General features: G+C 46.4%; 1 protein-coding gene across 1 annotated transcript in view; it reads right to left on the bottom strand.

The window, feature by feature from the left end:
* Positions 1–619: 619 nt before the first annotated feature.
* The window catches only part of KLHDC8B (kelch domain containing 8B), an 840,178-nt gene continuing 812,844 nt past the window's right edge, over positions 620–27,953 (bottom strand). The window contains exon 6 of the mRNA XM_078661833.1: positions 620–2,162. Coding sequence (XP_078517959.1) covers positions 1,966–2,162 — 197 coding nt within the window. The 3' untranslated portion in view covers positions 620–1,965. The remainder of the gene's footprint in view (positions 2,163–27,953) is intronic.

Below are 27,953 nucleotides of genomic sequence, written 5' to 3'. Positions count from 1 at the left end.
GAACCGCATGGGAGGGGAGCAGGCAGCGGAAACAAGGGAGATAGTACCACATGGGAGAGGAGCAGGCAGCGGAAACAAGGGAGATAGTACCACATGGGAGAGGAGCAGGCATGTGGGATAACGCCATGTGTTAGAGGGGGGTGCAAGTTTGAAAGGGCAAGGTGTAGAAAGGAACAGTTCTGAAGTTGAACATCAGAGTGACTTGGGTTAAGATGGGAGGAAGACGGCTAGATCTGCAGTAGGTCGGGTCAGGAGTTGTAGCGGGGTCAGTGTGTAGGGGTGCCTGATGAGTGGGGTGGTTGCACACATGTAGCATATGTGGTGCTGGTGGAGCCTGGCCAGAGTTAAGGGAGGATAACGTTCGGGGAACACTTGACATAATGTCTGGTCACTGACAGGTCACACGGTGATGAGGTGAAGCTTCAAGAGCCTCTATTCCTTACCTAAAGCGAGACAGCGCAAACCCCAAACACAGAATATACACAAAGCAACACAACATACGTAGAACAGATCAACAGCAACAGTTATTTGTTGACCCACCTTGGTTTTCATCCATGCAAAACAACCATTATTTGTATTCCTTGTGCAACCAAATATTCTAGTTTAACGGGCAGCCATTCAAATACGATTTTTAATTTGTCTTTTAGTAAAAAAAAATAATCTCAAACAGTATAACAGTACGTACAATGTAAAATAGTTGACAATAAACCTAAACGAGAAGTCTCCGTAAGTCGTGACTGCTGTTGACTCCATCATGGACACACCTGAGGATGTACAGACCAAAGTTGGACATTGGATGTGGCAGCATCTCTCAAGGATGGAACTGTGCTTCATGAACCACCAAAGTCCACATATGAAAACATGTACCTGTGTCTTGTTTGGACAAGGATTACACACTTTCCTAGTTTCTTCAAGCATGGACACTCATTTCAAATTCTGTTCTGCTATTATAGCGGCACTACACATTTTTTTCTGAAAGAAAACGCCTAGATAGTAAATCACAATGCAGGTACAAGTTGTCACGTTGAATCTTTCTATTGCAACCTAAAACAAGTTCAGAATGCACAACAATCTAGAGGTCCCTAGGCGAAGAGCGAATACCACTCCTTTCTTTTCAGCACGAGCGTGTGTTAACAGTCCCCATGTGTGTGTTGGCTACTTTTACTTTCTGCCTACAAGAAGGACATAAGTGGTTTCACTTGTATAAAAATAGCCTGCTACCCAGGCAACACTATCCTGGATAACTCCGAAGAGATCTACCCTGTGTCACCAAGTTAAAGGTTTTTCAAACAATTCTATCATACCAACTATCACACTGTTTAAGTCATCACAACTGAAACAAGAAAAAAAAGTATAGGCACATAGATGGGTTTCTGTTCCTGACCTACTCTTGTGTTCACTAAACTTTGAAATCGGTTTTGGGAGCAGGGACCAGATACTGTGTCTCATATCCGAGTCCAGCAAGTAAAGCGCGACCCAGACATGGGCTTGTGGTTCGAAGATGGCCCCACCTGTGGCAGGGGTCTCTGCTCCTGGTTCAAGCTTTAAGTGGAGTGTCGTGCTACTCTGCTGTGAATATTCTGCCATTCTTCAGAACGATATCATCTCTCATAGAAAATCTTCATATAGAAAAGTTATATTCCTTAGGGTTGCTCTATCCCATTGGCTTGGCCAGCAGAGGTGTAGGTCTTTGATGGCTACAGTCCAACCTGTTTCCTAATGGGCCAGAAGGCTGAAAGCTATTCTAGGCTGGTCTAGAAGCCATGTAGTGACAGAGGCTGGTTCTACTTCATGAAAAGCCACTGGCCCGCCGAGCTCTGGCTGGTAAGGTGTTGAAGTCCTTTGGCCTCAGAGCTGTAGGTTACCACATTTCATCACCATAGGCACTTGCTTCCTCGTGTGACTGGAGAGCTTTTCCTGTGTTTCTTCCAGGACTTCTTGAAGCGCGTCAAGACTGATGTCCCCTCACACGCTTTCTCGCACGCACAGCGCTTCCATGGCGCTGCTTGGTCCTTGAGCTACGCCGCCGATGACGAAGAGCATGTTGGGCGTCTGAAGACTGGAGCTGGAGCAGCGCCCCGTAGGCATGGGAGGCAGCAGTTCCCACCGCTTCTTCGTCAGGTTGAACCCTTCCACGGAGTTCAATGGCGACGGCTGGTTCCCTGGATAAGGAAGACAACCCATCATAATCTGCATTAAACAAGTTGTCATATTACACATTAAACAACAAATTACTATAAAGGGACAGTCAGAGAAACGTAGTAGATAGTCTTAAATCTGTTGCCACAGTGACTAGCATTGCCGCGGGCTGCCAAGAAGCATCCTCTCGGCTGCGACCAGGGGGCATATTTGCATCAGAATGGCAGAGGGCAGTGTTACGCCACAATTGGTAACGCTGTGCTCCGGCATTCTGAAAAGGCAGTGATGCGCGGTAATTACAATAATATGGTGCACCTCTGCGTTTCCCCTAGCGCTAAATGTTGCTGCCTAGCGTCAACGCAGGCACCCTTGCACCATAGTTCCTTCCTTCACATGAACAATCACTAATGGCGATTTCCTCTTTCTATGTGTGCTGTCGAATACAAACAACAAAAATGAGGAGTAATCATTTCTCCTTGTTGCACCAGTTTTTATTTTTGGCACTGCCTCATATTTACGCCAGCCTTGTAAATAGAGGGCAGTGTCAAAGAGCAATGGGTGTTGCGGCGGAACACCCACTGCAACACCCATCGCGCGCCCCTTTAATGCTAAGTGCAGCGTGAATAGGGGCATTATTTACAAGGTGGCGTTAAGTCATGTTAAGTGGCTTAACGCTGCCTTTTAAATAAGGCAAAGGGGTTATCGCCACCAGAATGTCAATAAAGCGATGCTCTGGTGGCGAGAACCCCTTGTAAATATGCCCCCAGGTGTCTCCGCAGGATACCATGCATTTTACTCTGTTCTGTAAATTGTTTGAAAGGCATATTTAATTCCTCTTTTTAAGCAAGAACAACCCGTTCTCTTGTTTTTACAAATGCTCTCTGTGGACTTTGTTTTTTTATGGTGCTAGTTATTTAAAAGCTGCTGTGAGATAAAGTAACTCTATGTGAAATTGATTGTACTCCTGCACAACTGTATAATTTGTTGATTATTTATGTATTTTAATGCCCTTAACCATTGGTATGGTTTTATTCTTGTGTGTATTTGATATATGTTATGTATGCCTTTATGCTTTTTTAAATTATAGGCCAATAAAGATTTTTGAATTAGAATTTTAGAAGATAGTGTGCTCTTTCCAGGCAGAGTGCTATGGCCTGTCTTGTCTATCAACAACCCACCCAGCTATTTTCACGAGTAAGGTTTGCCACATCAACTTGAAAAACCAGCAAGCTGTGGTGGGCACTCCCAGGGTACTAAGACCTCTTGCCATGAGTCCACACACTTCCACATGTGAGTAACTCAGGAGTTACTCTTGACAACTTGTGAAGCGTCTATTTGTCCTTCACCTCCGCTTCAGCAACATTTCTTTTATTTTCTCCTACGTTTCAAATGTGAACTCACTTTCTCTGTGCCCATTACCAATGTACCTTGAAACCCCATTCCTTTCTCCTTCCTGACATTCATTCTCCTCATGCCCCGGTTGATCACTTTAGTCAGTCTCTCGGAGACTAACTCAAAGACAAATAAGTGAATGTCGACATTGTAGATTTAACTCAAACCACAGATTTCCAGGTGTAGTGCTTATGCCTCTAGACGTAGCCTTGTGCATTGTCTGTGTGGGCCAATTCCAATTACCTAAAGCAAGCATTGGTAAATCCAATAGCTCCCGCCTTTGTAACCCTATTGGCTTTGACAATGGGTTTTACCCACCCTGCACAGCATGCTCAACTCTGTACAGCATGGCGAAAGATAAAAAAATAAATCTTTTCACACAACTGACCCATCATTTAGTTAGCTTATGCACCACACAGGTGCACACCTATTAAAAGAAAATGGTCCTATTTTATCTTCTTCTTTTTAGTTACTGATCCAAGTTAGATTGGTCACTGGAAACCACTCGGGGAGGGTGGAGGGAATGGTGAAGCAACACTGGGGAGGGTGAGGGGTATTCAATGGTAAAGAAATACATGTGAGAGGGTGCAGAAACCTGACAGGGGGTGGTCGGTGAACCGTAAAGCAACAAAGGGACATTGGGAAGTCAGTGATGCAACACAGGGAGGGCGGGGGGAGAATGTCGGCAAAACACAGGAGGGGACTCGAAAGCAATGTGGTGGAGGCTCAGAGGGGATGCAAAAGGAACAGGGGGATGGCAGGGCAAAAGCGACAGAGAAATTAAAGGAAAGCACCATGGTGTGTAGGTGCGGCGAAGCAATGCGGAGAAGCACACAGGTAAGGGCAAAAGAGACAAGGGTCAGGAGCAGCAGACAGACAGCAACATGGAGTGCCTGGGAGAGACAGAGATGAGAGTGACATCTCAAAAACACTGGCACTCTAATGGAGTGCTTCACCCAAAAGTAGTGCTTGAAAAGCAAGCAGTGGAAGCAAGCAGCAATTCCAGCCAACCAAAGAGACTAGAAACAGGCAATGCTCCATGGGAGGGACAAACACAAGATTAACAAGCTGGAACATGAGTAAGAAACAGGCAAACGAGAGTGACAAGGAAAGTCAACCAATAGTAAGTGATGGGTGAGCTATAAGCCCCTTTACCTTCTTGGTAAGCCACAATATGCCTACCAGCAGTAGAACATGTGCTGTCTAATGGGCTTGACCTAAAAAAAGGTGTTTGAGGATATTTTCCACTCTAATAGCACACTTGATACAACCTTTCTGGAGTAAGTTTTGCATTTGGGGTAGGAGACGCCATTGGGAATATTCGTGAACACCCACATCCCAACTGGGACAGAGCGCTCAACATTCTTAGGTCTGCATGAAATCTTTCCACCTATCAGATTTTCTGCCGCTGTGAGCTCGATCTGCACCCACCATTTTTTACAGATCCTGATTCTGTGGACCAATGTTGTCTGTGGGTGCAGAGGTCTCCATGCACAACTAAGGTTCCATCTGCAAACAGAGCCCATAACCTTGGGGACACATCTTTCAGTCTGAACTAACCACTGCACAAAGCACATTGAAAGGACCTGGAAACCTGAAGCTGATCATCAGTGTGAGTTACCATTTCAGGAACTTATATAAAGATGTGGCACGTGCACACGCTCTTTCCTATTTATTTATTCTGTTGTTTATTAGTACTGTTTGTTACTTTTCAGATACTTCACAGCATTCAAGGTTTACATGGTAAAGTTATGTACTACATGCAGGCATACGGTAGAATCTGATTGGATGCAGTGGAAATGTAATTCCCTGAGCATTGACACAAAAAAGGATGGAAGCTTGCAAGGGACAGCAGACCTCCGTCCCTGCATTTGCCTTCCAAAATGGGAAACTTTTTTTTTTTAAAGTAGCCTGTGCCTACTAACGGCAAATATGTGCATTTCTTTTTAAAAACAACAACATTTTGGAAGACATTGGAGGAGCAGGCAGTGCACTGCCTGCTTCCCCCGAGACCACTGATATCATTCAGAGAGGGGAACAAGTCCCAAAGGAACTAATTCCCCTTTGCCTATCAGTTACCACGCCAACCCCAAAAACTCATTGTTGGAAGTGGGTTATTAGTAGTGGCAAATGTACATCTGCAGCTGGCACTAAGGCCACTAACACAGTCCAGGGCTCAGAATACGTCTTGGAAAATTATTCCCCAGCTCAACCCTTGGCAGCTTGACTGTGAGCAGGCAGGCTTAACTTCAAAGACAGGTATGTAAAGCATTTAAAAACACCAATTCAGTAAATAATTAAGACACAACACACAGTAAAAATCCAACACTATTTTATAACAACAGGAAACATTGTTTCCTTTAAAATGACACCAAAACAAAGAAATCCAATATAGGGAACCGGAGATATGATTCATTTAAGATTTAGCACTATATAGCACATAGAAACCTATATCGCCTATGAGGACATCTGGTTGCGCAAGACTGGGACAAAGTCAAAGTTTCAGGCTGACTTTGATTGAGCCCTGTGCGGCTACCCCTCGCAGTAGGACTCAGTCAAAGGTTTTACCATCTGGTTTAGAAACGTTTCTGGAACTTTTCTCCCCGGGGTCCATCGAAGCTCTCAGCCAGTCCGGAGTCAGTGAGGGTTCGCCGGCTTGCCTCTGCACTGAGTTCCCAGTTAAACTTATGGAAGTCAAACCTCCGGAGCTTTGCAGCGGGACGAACCAGGGATCCAGGCCAGCATGCGGTTGAAAGTGGGCGGATTGTCTCTTGCGATTGGTCCGGGTCACCTCTCCTACATTCGGACTTAGAAACTTTTCACAGATATTTTTCTTCAGGGGTCCCTCAATGCTCTTCACCAGGCTGGTTTTGGTGAGGGTTCACAGACTTGGGTTTAAGCTTACTCCCAGTCAAACTCTGGAAGTCGGATCTCCAGAGGTTTTATGCAGGATGAACCTGGACGCAGGCAGGCTCGCTGTTGAGGGTTGCCGGCTTCACTGGCCAGGTTGAGTCGGTCTACTTATGGGGCTTTTTTCCAAAGTTCTCCAAACTTCTGGGACTTCTTTCTGAAGTTCCCCAAAGGATCCCAAAGTGTCTAAAACTTACTTCAAGGGTCTGGAAGCTCCAAGATTGTCCTTGAAATTTTGGGACTTCAGTTCCCACAATCCACTTGGACAAAACCCTTACAAATCCACTGGTAGTACTCCAGGCTGAGGATTTTTGGTGATGCTCCAGGTGAGCTCAGTTAACCTGTAGCTTGCAGGGAGTCCACTCTTCAGACCTTTGGAAGCAAATAAGGTCCACAGGGCTGTAGTTTCAGGTTGTGCAGCAGGCGCAGTCTTCAGAGTACAGAGCGTGGTTGAGATACAAACATCTCAGCATGGACCCTTCTTCTTCCTCTTGTTTCAAACAGCAGATATGAGGGGCTGTCCCTTCTTAGGTTTGTAGTCCAAGTTCTCTGGGACAAGCAGGAGGGTACTCCTGTCCAATGAGGTGCAAGGCAACACCTCAGGGTATGACCACCTCCTCCAAAGTGTGGCACTATATTATCCCAGAGAGTACCATTTCTTCAAAATTCATCATGGCTGATTTTCCAGCAGAGAGAGAAGAGCTAACTTAACTAGCCCACATGATGGCTGACCTTCCTATGCTCCCTCCCCTTTGCATCTGGAAATTCCTGCCTTGAGCCTGTCAGCTGGCTGGGTTCAGAAGGGAGAGCTGTAACTGAACCTGACTTACACTGTCTGTCTCCTCCTCTCTGTGAAGATGTATTACGACCCCTCCCAATCCATAGCATTCCTATGTAACAGAACCCAGTATGGCTCTCTGACCCCTGGGCTACTTATCACCTTATCAAAGCAGCCTGGCTTATCCACTTAACTCTGGCCAATCAGATCAGAGCACTGGAGGGCAGATTTTTGGTATATAGACAAGAAAGTCTTATCCCTTCTCGTTTGTACATTTTAGGATCAATTCCATAATACCATATTGCTGGATTTATCAATACCATTCTAGGAAGTCCTTCATTGATATTTTTATCACCTCCTTGACGATAGTTATTATTTATTAACGTCTTGCCATGTTAACCTATGCGGCTGTGGATCTGCAATGGGGGCAATTTTTCCAACACCAAGGCTTATACAACATCTTTTATGAGGACTCTGCCTGTATACACAGGAGCCCCCCCACCCCACCCCTGGAACACCTGTGGAGGGGACTTTAGGGGTTCTGAATATGCAAAATGATTGCAGATCCTCACGTCTCAGTGCTCCTAGCACAACATTTGATTTTGGGAAGCAGGTTAATAAAATGTGGGGAGTGAAATGTACAACCTCACCAACCCCAGGGCAAATAAAAATCAGTTTATAATGATCCTCCTTATATGTACCTGACCCCCAGCCCCAAGACATCTAGGGGAGACTGTGGGAGTACCTAGCATGCCCAAACATTGAGGTTATTAATTTTTTAAGAGCCCCAAATACCAAAGTCGACTTTGGGCACAATTTGCATTTTAAAAGCAGTCCTGCAACACAGTCTGCTTTTAAACCGACCTGAGGCTTCAGCAGTGCACACATGCAAGTGCAGAAAGGGCTGCTGGCCTCTAAACTGCCATGCCCTATTATATACTAGGGACTGATAGGTAGTTTTGACCCCCCTACCATATTATGTACCAGGGCCTTATAGGGGAGGTCATGCCAATCATACTGGTAAACTAACCCATAGTGTACCCTAGTGTATGTAGGTGTTTTCACTGTATTCTAGGTGTTTTTTTAGGGTAGCACTGGCCCTGGGCCAGGTCAGGCAGCGCCCAGGGTCAGACAGAGTCAATTACCACCAGTACCAGTAAGCAAACAAAACGGGGGTGCCCAGGACAAAGGATGACTGCAACACCACTCATCAATAGTTTGTGATTGCAGCAGTCACAAAGCAGTGATGTATTCCTCTCCGGATTACAGACAAGAGGGAGTTGCCCTGTCCTGTCCAATCTTAATGGCGATTCAGAAAGGCTCACAAAAGTCGTTTTACAATTCAAAAATAATTTTTAGATTCACAAATGTGCTTTCCAAAGCGCAGGCTTTGCAAGCGCACAAGGGCTCTGTGCACCAGGCCCTCATTTCAATGTCCAAGAATCACAACTCCTAAAAACTATGGGGCCCGATTCACAGAACTAACTTAAGACAAAATCCTAAACTTACTACTTTTGGTATTCACAGAAGTTAGGATTTTGTCTTAAGTTTGTCTTAAGACAGACTTAAGACAGACTTAAGTTAGGATTTTGTCTTAAGTTTGTCTTAAGTCTGTCTTAAGACAAACTTAAGACAAAATCCTAACTTCTGTGAATACCAAAAGTAGTAACTTTAGGATTTTGTCGTAAGTTAGTTCTGTGAATCGGCCCCTATGACTTAAAAGAGCTTGAATTGTTCCGTTTTCAGGTTTTTCCTGCCTTGCTCTAATACGACTCACGTTGTTCCATCAGGATGGATGGCCTCACAGCTTTGTGACTAAGAAGAGAACCAGGATGGAACCCTCTACCCATACCAGAGATTCCACACCACTATTTACAATAGCCTATAAAAATGCATTTCAAAAGATGGCAGCTTCCCTCAGACAAAGAAGAGGTGCAGCTGGGTTGCACCACTTGAAGGTTTCCTCCATGACATAAAAGTAAGGGCACAACAGCAGCAATACAAGCTCACCTCAAAGGTAGGAGGTGCACAGTTCCATGGTAGCCAGCAGGTGGCGCACTATGCAATGGTGGGATCCAGTGCCTCTGGAGGAGCCTTCGGCACAGAACAAAACCAGAGACCCCGGACGTTCACAATCACCAGAGAGCTGCCCTGCTGGGACGCCCAGAGGCAGGACATTACCCCCTGATTCGAGTAGTAAGACTATGTGGCTACAGTATCAATGCATATTGGGCCATATGTATTATAAACCCGTTTTGGCAGTCATTAATAGCAATTTTTTGCGAATCGCTATGAAAGATTTGCAAAATTGTATATATGTAGGAATCGCAATATTAATTGTGATTCCTTAATATTCCTTCATTGCAGATCGCAAATTGCGATTCGCAATTAATTAATAGTTTCCCATTCATTCCTATGGGCCTGGAGGCCCAATGGGAAGACATTCGCAATTTGGGAGTACCCATCAGGTACTCGTAAATTAGCAAATGCAATTTCAAGGGTGTCAAAAGGACACCCTGTTGCACCCCTGAAATATGTATCTGTGCACATGTGTTGCACATACATGCACTAAGGGCAAGTATGTGTGCTACATGGCACTTTGAAAATGCAAAAAAGTGCATTTTTCCAAGAAATCGCAAATTACCACCAACTTAAAGTTGGTGGTAATTTGTGATTTCTTATGCCAAAATCGCACAACTTGGGTGCTTCCTTCATCGCATTTAAGGAATCGCAAATTGCGATTCCTTAAATGCAATTGCAAAATAGTTATGCGATGCCCTTTTGGGATGATACATCCCAAAAGGCCTTTTCCCGTTCGCAAATGGGCCGATTCTGAGAATCGTCCCGTTTGCGAATGGGAAAAGGCCTTGATATATATGCCTATAAAGAAGACTTACACAAGTAAACACAGCACATTGCATGCTACTTGAAGTATCATCCTCTTAAATGTGTAAATACTTGATGACTCTTGAGAGCTTTTATTGCAAAAAGCAAAAAAGACTATATGGAAAATAAATATCATATAATTTTATTAGAAAATAGGACCAGACAAGTATTAGACTGCATTTCTGCAATCATACATCAAGTAAGCATTTGCTTATTATTTCACTGGTGTTGCTTTTAATGTTGAAGGCTGTTGTTCTGAATGTGGGCTGTTTTCAGTTCAGTCTAGTGGTATTGTGCTATTTCCTCTAGAGCTCATTTTCTACTCTTCTGAAATGTATTCATGTCCAGGACACATGCCCTTTGTTTGGCTCATGGCGGATGCAATGTTTTGTTCAGATTTGTTACATTTTGTGCACCATTGTTTTGGGATATTATCGGGCCTGGCTATTTTATGCGTCCTGACTTAAGTGTAAGCCTGACCCTAACATGGCCATGGTATTAGACTTTCACTTAGCAGAGCGGCACGGCCTGAACCCAAGATGGCCGCTGAAAGACTAGCGCTCTCAGCAACAAGAGCTGTGATTTCAAGACAATTTGGGTGGACAGTTTTGGATCTTGACACATCAGTCCATTAGCAGACGAGGTATTGTCTCTGGGTAATACCTGGACTTTCCTGTGGAAGTTCTCAGGTGCAAGCACACCCAAGAGGTGTGAGCTACAGCTGTGGATGAAAGCTTTATACATCCCTGGGGGCAGATTTACAAGCCCCCTGCGCCACCAGTACATCACTTTTTGTGTTGTACCAGTGACGCATTTACTGCAAGGACAGGAATAGTCCCCCTGCATGGCTTTTCCTGTCCTTGTAAATATGGCCCCTTTCCACGCAGCAAAGGGGCGTTACATGGGTGTTGCTGTGGGTGTTCCCACGCAACACCCATGGAACCAGACACATTTCCAGATTTATGAGGAATCTTAAATCTGGAAATGCGTGTGGATGCTACGCCTCTCCAGGGGAGGCATAGGGAGGCACAACGAGGAGAGATGTTTCTTTTCTCCTAGTTTTTTCCTCTTTCAATGCGTACTGTATTTTACAAAAAGCATGAGAGAGGAAAATGTCTGTGGTGATTGTTTTCGTGCAGAAAGGTGCCCCTTCCTGCACAAAAACAATCTCCCCACGACGCAGGCATCCTTGCACCATGGTGCAAGGGTCCCTGTGCCGGCGCATGGCTACAGTTTGTGCGCCAGCGCCGGGGGAAGCACAGAGGTGCGACATATTGTCGTAAATGTGTTGCATCCTTGTGCTTTGAAAGTGACTCAGTGCGGCGCAGCCAAATGGCTTGCGGAACGCACAGAGTCACTTTCTTGTAAATCTGCCCCCTGGTGTCTTTAGCCCTGCAGCTCCCCATCAATGCTCTCTCTGTAGGTCTGTCTGCCAATCACAGGCACAACGAGCATTATTTACTGAAAATGAACCTGTTTTCAATATTTCAACATAGCTAATACGCTAAAGCGGCGATAAGGCCCTTGGTAATATGCCCCACAATTCCATGTATTCCCTAGGAAAAAATTGCACTTTTTTTACCTCTAGTTCAATCGATAGGATGTGGGCGGAAAAGGGAAGCAGGGCACTATGTGAAAGAAAGCCTAGAAAAAATGAATTATAAAACCCAACTATTGAGTTTTCTTGACAAAGACTGGACCGAAAGTAGAAGTCTGGGTGTCAGCAGACATCCATTTATTAGGAATGCTTCTTTTTCGCTCGCTTTGATTGCGGTCAAAAGTTGAAATTCTGCCATAACTTCTTCTAAACTCACTTTATATAAAGCTGGCTCCACGTTGACATTCATCTGCATGAAGGTTAGGGGTATATTACATTTCTATGCGCAGATAATTCATTTCCACAGGCAGATTGGAAATTAGGTTTTCATGCATCATTTTTTTCAGGGCTTCTCCCACAATGCATTGCAGCATCATAAGAACCAGGGCCAGTGGGAGTATGTAGCCATGTAGAGAATAAAATTGCAACGAAAGTTTGTCTAAATTATGAGGCAAAGAAAAGGTAATTTTTGCGGGGAGGAATGGGAAATTATACAGCATATATTCTGATTATTATAGGCACATTTCGCACTGCATTCTGTGGCATTATCATCTGGCTCTTTTAGCAGTTTAACATCTTTAAATAAAAGGGGCGTCAACATGACCGAGAATGGACTCTTTTTTTAAAGAACCAAAACTGTGGGTCAAATTAGCAACAACTTGTGATAACTGTCGCAAACCTCACTTAGCGCGATTTATTTTATCGCCTCCTATCGCTGGATTTCATCGTGGAGATAACGCAGTATTACCAACGTTTAGCTCCACTGCGATAAAAAAGAAACAGCGATAGCGGTGAATACCATCCTCAAAGTGACAATCCAGAGATAAAAATCCTATTGCTAAGGAAAATCTCGCTATTAGGCAGGTGGGGACTTAGCCGTAGAATCCACCTCCCATTAACTATTAATGCTAAGTGAGGTTTTTATCAGGTGTAAAATCCTGGCACTAATCGCGGTTAGCGTGTGTTTTTTTGATCACGTTGTGGGTATTGCTAATAGGCGATAGCGGTGTTAGCGACTGCTTTCAGTCGCTACCAGTTTGGGTTCGCCCACTTTGCATGTCATTAGCGATAAATATTAAGAACCGGACGCTTTCACCTGGAAGCTGTCGCTAAACAGCAGTTAGCAAAAGCTTGGTAATTGGGCAATAAAAAAATCTCCGCTTTAGCGGCAAAAAATGCCGCTAAAGCGGCGAAGACACCCTTGCTAATATTCCCCTGTGTTCGTTCATCAGGCTCTTTTCAAAATGTGATGGATCAGCAATTAATGATTGAGTCTTGCACGGAAGCACTAGGCTACACTTTTTATTACCGATGTTTGTTCTAGCGCACAATAGTTTGCATAATATAAATGTAAAAGGCGCCTTTTTTATTCTGCGCATCCAGTACTGATTTAAAACCTGTCTTTCGCGTTGGGTTTACGCATCACAGGGGCTCCGGCCGCGCCATTGTCCATTAAGAAACTGCAACGTACAGCAGTTCTGAGAACCATACATTTATTATAAGTGTGGCACTGAGCGGGCACTTTATCATCCAAGACAGTGGACATTAAAAACGATCCACGTTATGGGGCATTCTTCTAAAGTGTGCGCGCCCTCGTGCTGCTTTGAAAGCCGCTTTTTAATGTTTTGGAATAGTGAAGTAAAATATTTAATGACACTGAATCATTCATTCTTTCCACCAGGGACGGCGCTAGGCATGGACAATTGGGCAGTTGCCCAGGGCCTTGTACTCAGCCCACACTCATGGGGCACCGCACCAGTGCAACACACCACCAAACTCTGCCCCTGCTGATCCCAGTGAAGAAAGGTGTCTGTTTGCAATTATTGGGCTTACAGGAGGGGGCCCCCTCCCTGGGCCGCTCAAGGATGGTGTGGGGAGGGCTAGGGGAGGGGACACTTCATCTTATGCCAGTTGCAAGGAGATGCATTATGTCCTGCAATTAGGCCGCCTGCCTGGCTGCCCATTGAGAGACACTGCGGGACACCCATTTTCAGCACTTCACCGTCTGCACAGTTTTAACTCTCAGCCCCCAAGCAATTCTGACACCTTCAGCCCATACCAGCTGTGAAAGAGGTGCTTGTAGGTGGCAGAGAGGGGAGCTTCGGCCAAGGAGGAGTCTGCGCAAAGCACCGTCCGGAGCATGGAAGATTTCACATTTGTAAATTAGAGTGGCCTTGCACATTCCCCTTCGCCCGGGGCCCCAAAAATTCTAGAACCGGCCCTGTTTTCCACCATGTATGGATTACATTTAGGGGCATATTACCAAAAACATTGCAAATCGATCTTAGCGCGTGTTTCAGTATCGCCCTCTATAGATGAATTACATTGCGGTGCTAGAGGCGTATTAGCAACCCTTTGCTAACAGGCGATGTACAATCCAACGATAGACTGCGATAATCATCATTAACGTATGAAATCCAGCGATGATTTCACAGCGCTAATGAAAAGCTTGTTAATAGGGGAGCGTGGAATTAACCAGACAATCCACCTCCTATACAAAACACGCTTAAGTCAAGTTTTTACCAGGCGTATGAATCAGGCGATAACCGAGGTTACAGCGGCTTTTTTATCGCTCTGCGGTTCAGGGGCCGCGTTGTAAATACTGCGATGTGTTTGCAACTTTTTTAATGTTTTTCCTAGGAACGCCTATTTTGCATCTCATTAGAGATGTATATCGCTAACATGAGAAGCGTTACAAAAACGCCAGCTAACATGCGCTAATGCAAGTTAGCGACACCTTGATGATTGTGCGATAGGAAAATCGCAGATTTTCCGATGATAAGAGCCGGAAATGTGGCGATACAATTGTTGATAATATGCCCCTTAGATTGGTACAGTTTTGAGGCAGACATCCTCCAATAGCGGATCAAGCTGGGATATTGACACCATCCTGGCAAGTTCTGTATCTGATTACCCACAGTGCACAGCAATTAGGAGCAGAGAGGGTATTAGTTTACTTTTCTAACGAGCCTCGCGCTGCACCGCCGCGTCTTTTGAGTAACACTTTATAGAAACAACTTTTCTTTTTTTTGTTGGAGTCTACAGACAATTGCTTGTAGGAACTCCCAAACGCGATTATTTGACGCAAGATGCTATTAGATTCATGTTAGTTCAAGAGAACTTCAAAACATGTTTTACTTCAATTCACGTATAATTCTAATACATGTACTAACTTTGGTGTTTTGCTTTTAGAACCATTGTTCAACAAAGAGTATGAGTATACAAGCAAGTACACATTCTTTTTGAATGACGAGTACGCCAGCATATCCGTCATAAGACTACACCACATGCCTGGAATCCTGAAGTAAGCTGGAGGACTGCGTAATACAATGGCTCAAATTATAACATCAGATTTCCCAGATTAATTGAAAGGCAATCATGGCATATTTACTGATCTTACACTTAGCTCTACACAAATTCACATAGGTGCTTCTTTCTTTCACACGTGCAAACACAACAGTTGATGGACAGAATGCAGAACAATGTCATACATTCTCCCCAGTACAGAGATCTGGGCCTAGATCCATCGTTTTTTTGCTCACCATGCCATTCCAGTTTGAACCTAGCCATATGCAAATCAGCCTTGACCCTGTGCTGCATGGGAACTGTCCAGCCCGAACTGCCAAGCCAGGTCCTCCCTGGACTGGAAACAAGCATCTTAAGACCGGTTTCGGGCTTTCAGCCCTCATCAGCCAGGATAGCTTGATTCAAGTGGCATGGGATGAATAGACTGACTCTGGTGGAAGCTAGTAACATTGATGGAGGCTTCACTCATCCTCAGTAGCGGCTCCGCCGTTAAGGCAGAGGAGCGCCGCCCCACTGCTTTTTGAGCAGTGAATAAAGGTAAAATAAAATGATTAAAAAACATCTTATCAATTTATTTTTATTGGTGTAGGAAGGTGGCTACCTGACTATGGTTACCCCAGATTTTTTGCCTGTGTTTAGCTGGTTTTTTGACTTAGTTGACCTGGTTCCCTGCTAATCAGGGCCCCAGGCCATCTGCTCTCTCTGTAAAATGGATTCCATGTGCTATAGGCACATACCAATTGGAAATGGACTCCTTGTCAGCCCCTGTAGAATGCACTATAGGTGCACAGGGCACAGGAGCCACTAAGGCCTACCAGGGGCTGCAGCATATCTTTTGCCACCCCTGGCTGGTTCTTAAATTGACACAACTGGCTGATCACTCAGCTGGGGTAAGGTGGTGTACACACCCCTTGCTTAGATATAGTATACCTATGTCTAAACCTATATCTGGACACATGTAAACCTGTGAGCCACTCCTATAGGCAGGCCTCCCCAATCCTGGAGGCTGGGTGCATGGTTTTATGTGAGATGGAGCTCTAGCATGAGCTGAGCCTGTCTGCAGCCGTCGGGAACAAATCCCTAAGCTGTTTCAGGATAATGCCATACCATATACTATTAAGTGCCTTATAATCCTCGCGGTTATTTAGCAACTCTGGTTTGGCTTTATCAAAACATGTCGTGTAAGGTGTCATACGCTTTGGAATACCATCCCCTCGCCAGTTCTGGCGACGGGGATGGCATTCCACCCCTCTAGAGGGGTAAGACATGTTACTTCACTTTAATGCGGTTGATTTCTCCAAAGGCCTTAAGATCCGCAAAATGGATGCCTCTGCCACAGACAAATGTCTGGACCCCTGGAGCTGACCGAAACCCAGTCAAGGGGGTCCTGGACAAAGGGTTTCCTGTCACAGGAGGGTGTCACCGCCCTCCAGACAGGAGATAGTGTATTGTAGCAGGGAGGTTTGAAAGAAACCAGACACTGCCTGGGGCGCACAAGGCTGCCCCTTGCATAATCCGGCCAAACCGGTTCTGGGGCACTCCAGCCCTCGTGCCAGGGCGGCCTGGATCAAAGGAAGGGGGTGTATCCACCCACTTCCTGGGTCCCACCCATAGGAGGGGACCTAGCAGGTAATCACGCCCACCAGATTCGAATAAGAGTGGGAGCAGTGCCAATGCACATCAGATTTCCTGGAAGAAACATTTGAAACGATATTCTGGACCCTTCGCCCTCCATCTCAACGTGGAAGCCCGAAGAATCTCCCTTGTGGTCAAGGAGTGACCACCCTGCAGCAGCAGGCACCATCCAGCCCTCAACGTCTACTTAGTTGCAGTTCCCGCCGGAACTCGAGCGACTGAGATCGACGAGATCAGGCCTGCCCAGCTTCTAACAGCCCGATCCACAGTCCCTGCAAAGCTGAGACCCGTGGAGGCGACCGGAAGCGTGGGGCACGCCATCTTGAAGTGACCACGAGACGCTGACCGTGCAGCCCACGAGTGACCCTCGAAGCTGTACACCGGGGTTTGAGAAGCCCCCACCCTGAGCTACTCCTGAGCCGAAGTTCAGCCCTCCACACTCGACGAGTGCTGCGTGGGGCCCTTTGGCACGATTTGGCTCAACGCGTTGGCCCGGTCACTTGCCAGCTGGCTTGTGGTCCCTGTGCCGACGAACTACAAAAGAAGACTCGTGATTCTGGTTGCTCCAGATCCACACCAGCTCCCCTGAAAGGGAGCCCCGACTCTGACCTTCCTGGTCCGAGTGAGACGCCATCTTCCAATCCCGCGTGGATTGCTCTTACCAAGGCTTGTTTGCTCCAAACCGGAAGCCGACTGCACCGACGGTGAGAGCCTGCGTGGGACAGATCGTGACCTGCTCCTGGACGTCGCAGATGCCCCAGAGCCCACGTGACAGCGAAGAGAAGCGCCTCGACGACCACCTGATTGCGCCCGACATTGCCTGGTTCCGTCCTGGTTCCACCCTGGTCACTGCTGAGTGACCCAGACTCTGTCCCCTCTGCTTTCAGGTACTCTACAACTTGAGTCCACCCTTGGACTCCACCGGACACTTCGTCTTCACCCTGCCTGCAGCCCTTTCAGCTTCAAGCACCAAGAGCCTGCGTGTCAAAACCCGACGCCACTTCGACCCTGTGCACCCACTTCCTGTGGGTGAGGTAACTTTGCTCCGCCGGTGTTCCCACACTGGTGCACACCTCTAGGGTCTGTGTGTTAAGTTTTGTTCCTCTAGGTTCAGCGGAAGTGTCCTTAAACTTTAACTATTTGACTTTTACGCACCATTGGTTAACATTGGTGCATGCGTGCGCTTTCCGCACATCTCCCGAATCCCGAGGGCCATTCCCGACTTCAGCATTGCTTGTCCTGACTGTTCCCAGCGATTCCCTAGGCCCTAGGCCTAACCACTGTTCGAGTGGCCTCTCTTATACCACTTGTTTAGTATATGGTTTGAGTGGCCCCCTGCCCTCATCCATAATTGTGCAACTTTGTATGTTTAAACAGTGCTTTTGATTTAACGCTTGTGCCCCTTTATTCATAAAGAATACTGGGGATTGTTTTTAGTAATAAACACATATATTTTTATAATATATACTTGTGTGGTGTCCTTTCATTTGGTATTACAGGATTGTATGTGGTAAAACAGCTCGCTTAACACGACCTCTTAAGTTAAGCCTTTAGGCTGCTTAGTCCATGCTACCCCTAGGATAGCTTGTCTAATAAGGTTGACTTACAACCAGACACCATAAGGGGATTGTTTGGTCAGGTAGTAGGTGGTTCCAGAATTGGAAACATCCCCTACCAGGCCAACTTCTCACATTGGTGAGCAGCGGTGCGGATTTGAGCTTGCTGTTGTTTTACCATTGCAATCTTTATATCAAATTGAAAGATCACATCAAGTACCTCTAGGTACATATAAATCAAAAGCTTAGCATATTAAGTTCTACTGAACTTAGTAGTTGTAGGTTGAAGGGATTAGCACACCCTGACTACAACTCACTAGCAAGGTACAGTAGGAAAACACTTAGTGTAGGTAAGTGCACCACTTACACCTCACTAGTAACCATGTCTGACACAGGAAAAGCCTCAGGGTCTACTCCTGTGACAGTTGACCCTACCCAGGCAACTTTTGGATATGACAAGTTAACCCGTAGAGACTTGATTGCCTTGTGCAAAGCAAGAGGGTTAAAAAGGGGCAGAAGCCCCACCTGCCTAATCCTGGTAGAAATCCTAGAACAGGATGACTTAGAGAAGGCAAAAGCAGCTTCCCTAGATACAGGAACTGGAGGGAACCCCCCTGTAGTTGATCCCCCTGAAGAGGAGGATGATGATGACTTGGATGAGGACTCAGATGGTGGGGACTCACAAGTACAGGATCAGGGTAGCCAGGTTCCAGTTGGTAGGCTTAGCCAGGCCAACTTGGACCTACTGGGGAATGGAGAGGGCCAGCACCTCCCCAGAACCCAACATGTGATTCTCCCAGGCAACAGAAGAGTGAGATCTCCCTCAGGGGACTCTCATATTTCTAGTGCCTCCAGAGAATCAGAGAGAGGCATGAGTGCTTCTCAGAAAGCTGAGCATAGGGCTAGAATGAGGGCTGTCAGACTCCAGATAGAGAGAGAGGAGGTAGCCCTGAGTCAAGCTAAGCTTACCTTAGCTCAAGCTAAACTTGCCTTGGCAAGAGAGCAGAAATTGTGTGGCTTAGATGCCACTGGTGGCAGCAATATTCCTAAAGAGAAACCCAGGTCCTATGATAGCAGAAACCTGACAAAGATTGTGCCCCCCTACAAGGAAGGGGATGATATCCACAAGTGGATAACTGCTCTTGAGAGAGCCTGCATGGTACAGCAGGTTCCTGAGGAACAGTGGGCAGCAATCTTATGGTACTCCTTTTCAGAGAAAGGGAGAGATAAGCTCCTCACTGTTAGACATGAGGATGCAAACAATTACAAAGTCCTGAAGAGTGTTCTGATAGATGGGTTTGGCTTAACCACTGAACAGTACAGGTTGAAGTTCAGAGACACCCAGAAGACACAGACTCAGGACTGGACTGATTTTGTTGATTGTGCAACTAAGGCTCTGGAGGGTTGGCTACATGGCAGCAAAGTACATGACTTTACAGGATTGTATAATTTGATTATGAGGGAGCAGATCCTAAGTAATTGTCAGAACCAGCTCTTACACCAGCACCTGGTGGACTCTGATCTGACCTCTCCCCAAGAATTGGGAAAGAAGGCAGACAAGTGGGTCAGAACCAGGATTAGGCCTAAGAATCAGGACAGTAACCAGAAGAAGGAGTCTACCAAGCCTCAAGATAAGGGTGGGGATAAAAATAAAGAAAAGACTTCCCCAGGGCCCCAAAACTCCAAGAATGGGGGTGGGTCCCAAGACACTTCTTCAACTGAGAAAAAGCCTTATTGTTATGCCTGTAAACAGGTTGGGCATTACAAAACAGACAACTGTTGTCCCAAGAATAACAATAAAGAAAATATACCTCCAAAGCCAGCTTCCACACCTCCTGTTACTGTCAGCAGTAATCCCCCAGGAAGTGGAAGCACACCCAGGAATCTGGGTGGGTTTACTGTTGGAGCTCAGGTGGACCCTGGCCTATCCAGGTCCCCATCACCCAATGATCTTGTTTATGAGACTGGCATGGGGTTTGCCAATTTCTCTGCTTGCCCAAATACTTTGAGCAAGTATAGACAAGAACCCATCATCAATGGTTTGAAAGTTGAAGCTTTTAGAGACACAGGGGCTAGCATCACCATGGTGGCTGATGGCATAGTCCCCTCTAAGCAACTTTTACCTGGTGCCACATACCAGGTTACAAACATTGATGGAATCCAAACAAATCATCCCATGGCAGTAGTAAGTCTCAGCTGGGGAGGTGTCATTGGCCCAAAGAGAGTGGCAGTGTCACCAAACTTGCCTGTAGACTGCCTACTTGGTAATGATTTGGAGATCTCAGCCTGGGCTGAGGTTGAACAGGAAACCCATTCTAGAATGGTGAATTCCAATGGAAAGGTTAGTGGGGCTGTAATGGCTACAGCCCCAATTCAAGATGTCCTTCCTGAAAAGGTTGGTAGGGCTGAGAAACTCTCTGCCCCATCTTTAGCAAAAGCTCTTCCTGAACAGAATAGCAAAGCTGTTATGATAACAGCAGAAACCCAAACTGAGTCTCCTCCTGAAAAGGTTGGTGGGGCTGTGATGGCCACAGCCCAAACTCAAACTGATGTGTGTGTTGTGAAGCCTGAAATGATGGATAACTCCACACAAACTGAGAGCATGGAGGAGGAAGAGAAATCTCCCCCTCACCAGACTTTAGGAAAGGATCAGCCTCCTCAGGGAACTGATCTTACCCCTGATGAAGGAACTGCCCCAGAGGTTGTTAGGCCTGGCCTGACAGAGCCTCTGATGGCGGTGGACCCTTCTCAGGTGGGACCCAGTCTGGAGCAGGTAACCTGCCCCTCTCTCCCTTGCCTTAGCCAGCCCAGGGCTGCAGAGGACAAGAAGGACAGTGAGACCCAGAGGGCCCCCTGTCAAATAAAGCACCCCCATCAAAAGATTAGGTGCACCAAAACTAGTAGCCCTAGTAAGGTGAAAACTTTAAATACTCCTGAGGGAGCCCCCTTAAAAACAGTTAGGGACCTCCCACAGATGGATTCTGTTGGGCACAGCCAAACCTGGGACCCAAGGGGCCCAAACCTGAACTGTCCCTCCAGCAAGCCAAACAGAGGGACCCAGCCTCCAGCTTTAGGTAGCCAGAGGTTGACCCTGAGAGCACAGTGCAACTCAGTTAAAGAAAGAAAGGCACACATGGTGGAAGATAATTGGAGGAAGCTAAGCCCTAAATTAGTAGAGCCTCACTTCAATACTCCATATCCAAACCAGCCTTTAACTTTGCATAAACACACCCATGGTAGTGATTCCCTATGGTGGAGACCCTCTAATACCCAAAGGGTGAGGGACTGCTTAGTGGACCATGAGACAGGGGGTACCCATGCTAGTGCAGGTACTTCCTTATATGGCCACTCAGGCAATATAGGCTTACCTGGCCAAGGATAGCCTTATCTCCTTTCGTTTGGGGGGGGGTTATGTAGGAAGGTGGCTACCTGACTATGGTTACCCCAGATTTTTTGCCTGTGTTTAGCTGGTTTTTTGACTTAGTTGACCTGGTTCCCTGCTAATCAGGGCCCCAGGCCATCTGCTCTCTCTGTAAAATGGATTCCATGTGCTATAGGCACATACCAATTGGAAATGGACTCCTTGTCAGCCCCTGTAGAATGCACTATAGGTGCACAGGGCACAGGAGCCACTAAGGCCTACCAGGGGCTGCAGCATATCTTTTGCCACCCCTGGCTGGTTCTTAAATTGACACAACTGGCTGATCACTCAGCTGGGGTAAGGTGGTGTACACACCCCTTGCTTAGATATAGTATACCTATGTCTAAACCTATATCTGGACACATGTAAACCTGTGAGCCACTCCTATAGGCAGGCCTCCCCAATCCTGGAGGCTGGGTGCATGGTTTTATGTGAGATGGAGCTCTAGCATGAGCTGAGCCTGTCTGCAGCCGTCGGGAACAAATCCCTAAGCTGTTTCAGGATAATGCCATACCATATACTATTAAGTGCCTTATAATCCTCGCGGTTATTTAGCAACTCTGGTTTGGCTTTATCAAAACATGTCGTGTAAGGTGTCATACGCTTTGGAATACCATCCCCTCGCCAGTTCTGGCGACGGGGATGGCATTCCACCCCTCTAGAGGGGTAAGACATGTTACTTCACTTTAATGCGGTTGATTTCTCCAAAGGCCTTAAGATCCGCAAAATGGATGCCTCTGCCACAGACAAATGTCTGGACCCCTGGAGCTGACCGAAACCCAGTCAAGGGGGTCCTGGACAAAGGGTTTCCTGTCACAGGAGGGTGTCACCGCCCTCCAGACAGGAGATAGTGTATTGTAGCAGGGAGGTTTGAAAGAAACCAGACACTGCCTGGGGCGCACAAGGCTGCCCCTTGCATAATCCGGCCAAACCGGTTCTGGGGCACTCCAGCCCTCGTGCCAGGGCGGCCTGGATCAAAGGAAGGGGGTGTATCCACCCACTTCCTGGGTCCCACCCATAGGAGGGGACCTAGCAGGTAATCACGCCCACCAGATTCGAATAAGAGTGGGAGCAGTGCCAATGCACATCAGATTTCCTGGAAGAAACATTTGAAACGATATTCTGGACCCTTCGCCCTCCATCTCAACGTGGAAGCCCGAAGAATCTCCCTTGTGGTCAAGGAGTGACCACCCTGCAGCAGCAGGCACCATCCAGCCCTCGACGTCTACTTAGTTGCAGTTCCCGCCGGAACTCGAGCGACTGAGATCGACGAGATCAGGCCTGCCCAGCTTCTAACAGCCCGATCCACAGTCCCTGCAAAGCTGAGACCCGTGGAGGCGACCGGAAGCGTGGGGCACGCCATCTTGAAGTGACCACGAGACGCTGACCGTGCAGCCCACGAGTGACCCTCGAAGCTGTACACCGGGGTTTGAGAAGCCCCCACCCTGAGCTACTCCTGAGCCGAAGTTCAGCCCTCCACACTCGACGAGTGCTGCGTGGGGCCCTTTGGCACGATTTGGCTCAACGCGTTGGCCCGGTCACTTGCCAGCTGGCTTGTGGTCCCTGTGCCGACGAACTACAAAAGAAGACTCGTGATTCTGGTTGCTCCAGATCCACACCAGCTCCCCTGAAAGGGAGCCCCGACTCTGACCTTCCTGGTCCGAGTGAGACGCCATCTTCCAATCCCGCGTGGATTGCTCTTACCAAGGCTTGTTTGCTCCAAACCGGAAGCCGACTGCACCGACGGTGAGAGCCTGCGTGGGACAGATCGTGACCTGCTCCTGGACGTCGCAGATGCCCCAGAGCCCACGTGACAGCGAAGAGAAGCGCCTCGACGACCACCTGATTGCGCCCGACATTGCCTGGTTCCGTCCTGGTTCCACCCTGGTCACTGCTGAGTGACCCAGACTCTGTCCCCTCTGCTTTCAGGTACTCTACAACTTGAGTCCACCCTTGGACTCCACCGGACACTTCGTCTTCACCCTGCCTGCAGCCCTTTCAGCTTCAAGCACCAAGAGCCTGCGTGTCAAAACCCGACGCCACTTCGACCCTGTGCACCCACTTCCTGTGGGTGAGGTAACTTTGCTCCGCCGGTGTTCCCACACTGGTGCACACCTCTAGGGTCTGTGTGTTAAGTTTTGTTCCTCTAGGTTCAGCGGAAGTGTCCTTAAACTTTAACTATTTGACTTTTACGCACCATTGGTTAACATTGGTGCATGCGTGCGCTTTCCGCACATCTCCCGAATCCCGAGGGCCATTCCCGACTTCAGCATTGCTTGTCCTGACTGTTCCCAGCGATTCCCTAGGCCCTAGGCCTAACCACTGTTCGAGTGGCCTCTCTTATACCACTTGTTTAGTATATGGTTTGAGTGGCCCCCTGCCCTCATCCATAATTGTGCAACTTTGTATGTTTAAACAGTGCTTTTGATTTAACGCTTGTGCCCCTTTATTCATAAAGAATACTGGGGATTGTTTTTAGTAATAAACACATATATTTTTATAATATATACTTGTGTGGTGTCCTTTCATTTGGTATTACAGGATTGTATGTGGTAAAACAGCTCGCTTAACACGACCTCTTAAGTTAAGCCTTTAGGCTGCTTAGTCCATGCTACCCCTAGGATAGCTTGTCTAATAAGGTTGACTTACAACCAGACACCATAAGGGGATTGTTTGGTCAGGTAGTAGGTGGTTCCAGAATTGGAAACATCCCCTACCAGGCCAACTTCTCACAATTGGTATGCCCGCTATGCCGATTCAAGGGTGGGGAGGGGCTGGTCCATCCTGAATGACACTGGGAGGCTGGGAGGAGGAGTGGTACGCACTGCTACAAGTGTGCATGTCTGTTTGGCCGGCCGTCTTAGGCTGACCAAACAAATATACCAAACAAACATTCGCATTTAGGTTTCTCCAACCTAGCGTCATTCCGCAGCCGGGTGGAGAAACAGCGCAGACTCCCTGTACCTGAGTGAGCATCAAACCAACCCACTCACGTCAATCTCCATGCTGCTCTTAAGGTACATATAGATGAACGCCCGAGATAGGTGTGATTTCTTCACATTGATCCACAGACCATGACATTGAAATAGTTAGCACACTCTTGTTGTTGGCTTCTGAGCCAACAACCATGATGGGGCCAGTATCATTGAACTACAGGAATACGCATAAAACACTGATGTAGTGACCCAATATGATGAGTCGAAAATGATGACCATACACCGTAACTGGAAATATGTTCAACAAGTCCCATGAACGGGGGCGTAGATAGGCATCCTGAAAATCCAAAGATGATAGAAAATCTCCTTGAATAACCATTATGTAACTTGTTGAAGAGTTAATAACTTGATATAAAAGTCTACAGTCCATTCACTCAAACATTTGAGGTCGATCACCAATCTCAACTCAACTACCAGTTCTGGAACCAGGAAGAGAACTGTATAGACGCCGGAGCGTATTTCTTTTGGCAGGACTGGCCTAATCGCTTTATTGTCCAGGAGATCACGTATCTCCTTGAGTAAGGCAGACTCCTTGCTGGAGGCTTTGGCCAGAGCCTGAGTCTGCAGGAAGTAAAGGTAATTTGAGTCAACAACCTTCAATCACCGACTCTCGACCCAGAAATCGGATCCTGATGTTATCTACACCGATGAAAATCAATACAAATGATTACCTACTGGAGCCCCTGGTCCCAGACAAGTCCTCCTATCAGGACAACTTCTTACTCTGGGGTTGGAGGTGAGATTTTCCCCTGCCAGGGGATGGGGAGGGCATTTGAAGGAATATTTGTCTGAGTTTCATCTATCTTCCAATCTCTAACCCAAATGTTATGTTTGGTCACTGTAGATGAATTTGCAGTAAATGTGGCTACAAGGATTGAATGCAAGTACAACTTAAGTCAATTGCTCATTCTGTTCTTCTATAGCTGATAATACTTCTGAACGGTCAGACTTATTTTGCATTAGATCGTACACATTGGTTAAGTCAGGTCTTAATAATTTTGCTGTATATGCTTAACATACTACAGCTCACAGAAGTTTCATGGATCCTTCTTATGCTTTTCTAAGAGCTGGATTGACTTTTTTATCCACTAGACATCCTCATGTGAAGTCTTCCATTGATGTAGCCAGCTATGCCGCAAGATTTGGAAGGATGGTGTGCACTGAAACTACATAAGCTAAGCCCAAATCATCATCTAAAGCTGGGTATAACTTAGACATAAATTTTGAAAAAGTTCATATCTTTGGATCCCACCATTCTCGCAGAATGACAGACCTGATGGAGCGGTGAAGCGGTAGCTGGGAGGTAGAAGTCGGTTACATTCAGAATCTTCTGGGGGAGAATTTACTGCTGCTAATCCTACATTAGACTGTTCATGATCTAACACCAGCTTAACTCTGTCCTTCAACGTAAAGCGGGAGGCGGGTCATCATCTTTCTGCACATTCTCTTCACCCACCTCTCTGGGAGACACAGACTGTTTGCATCCTTCTTTTCGATGCGCGACTGATATTGCTGCCTCTACCCCCCCTTGCATCTCGTTCTGAGTGTGAGAGAAAGCTGGTGAGATACCGGAGACCGTCCTCTCCAGACCATGCTCAAGATCAGAATCTTGTGTCCATCACTAGATTTCTTCCTGACTTTAGGCTTATTACATGCACCAGCAGAGCAAGCCAATCTGCCCCTTGCAATATTGGATACAACAAACCCCATCCAGAAACTTATCAAAATGCAGTCATTAATGAAAAACCGGCCTGCCTACGGGGTGATGTCCAGTGACTTCCGGAAAACAGAAAACGAGCTGTGGGTATGCGACACTCATTCTGAGGATCAAACAAATGTTTACAAAATGAAATAATATTAGCAGATTTATGAAGTATAGTTAAACAAAAAAAATTGTAGATATTTAAAACGCTCTGCAAATGTGAAGGAATTTGAAGTTAGACGCTAAAAAAGTTGGTTAGGAAAGAAGTAGTGCAAATACAGCAAAAGGAATCTAGGTGTAATGTGTTGTAATTTACTTATGCTTGATTTAGAATATTAGTGGTGTTGTGACATCATGGAATGTTTATGTGTGAAAGGCTGGATTCAGTAGGAGTGAACTGACCAGTAGAAGGAGGCATGATTTGTTGATGCAGTACTGCTGGACTACAATAAATCCTTCAAGATTTTCTACTTATTATGGAGTATCCATCATTTTAACATTGGCGACGAGGATACAATAACAATAAGTCTGCAGATTGCCTCTCCCGCCTGCCAGCTGATGATGGAGTAGTTACAGATGAACAGGAGAAGGTGTAGTGTGTAGGAGAGTCTAGCGTTTTTTGGGTGTCTGAACCATCTTTATCAAGAGAGGAATGGGTTAAAGGGGTGAATGAAGATGAGATCTTGATGATGATAAAATCATGGATTAGCCAATGTTCGCCTGAGTACAAAACTCTGGATCAAAGTTTGAATACGTATTGGGCTGTGAGAGAGGAGTTATCTTTTACTTGTGGGAATCTATTGAGAGGTGACAGAGTGATTCCTCCTAGGAATGGAATTGTGACTTCTGCACATGAGGGTCATCTTGGGAGGAGTCTCACCAAAGGTAAAGTGAGAGAAAAGTATTGGTGGCCTGGCATGGACCACATGGTTGAGGAAGTTGTGAAGGAATCCTCAGTATGTGCTGAAAGTGATAAGTCTCATGTAATTAACCGTGCGCCTTTGTCTCCAGTGGAAGTGCCAGATCAAGTGTGGTCCAAATTGGGTCTTGATATTATGGGACCTTTTGAACTGTTGCCTTCTTGGGGGCAGTATGTTCTCCTACTGGTAGATTACACCTCAAAGTGGGTTGTTACCAAATGTGTTTCCTCAGTTAATACCAGGATAGTTATAGATTTTCTCAAGGATGTGTTTGTCTCAGAAGGGGTTCCCAAATTTCTGGTGACTGACAATGGGTTGCAATATGCTTCTCAAGAAATGGGTGATTTTCTTAAAGATAACAACATTGTCCATTTGTAGACTGCTTTATACTCACCGCAAGCTAATGGTCCGACAGAGAGGATGAATAGGCTTGTTGAGGACTGTGCACAACGTGCTCTTTGCATGAGGTCTTCTTTCACTGCTATATTGAGAGACACATGGTGGGCACAACGTACCACTCCCAATGCTATCACACGAAGGTCTCCTTTTGAAGCTTTGAGAGGAAGAATAGCAGTTTCGAAACTTAACCCTAGTTGGTTGCCTGAAAGTTCTTGTCAAGAAGGGTTGAGTTTGGAGGAGCGGCGTTCCTGAATAGAAGATTATCAACATAGGTACAAATTAGGTATGATTCCAAAAATGAATGTAAAGAGCAAGA

This window comes from Lissotriton helveticus, chromosome 9, assembly GCF_964261635.1.
Source record: "Lissotriton helveticus chromosome 9, aLisHel1.1, whole genome shotgun sequence".
Taxonomy (NCBI): Eukaryota; Metazoa; Chordata; class Amphibia; order Caudata; family Salamandridae; genus Lissotriton; species Lissotriton helveticus.
The sequence above is the reverse complement of the archived record's forward strand: the minus strand, read 5'-3'. Positions and strand labels throughout refer to the sequence as shown.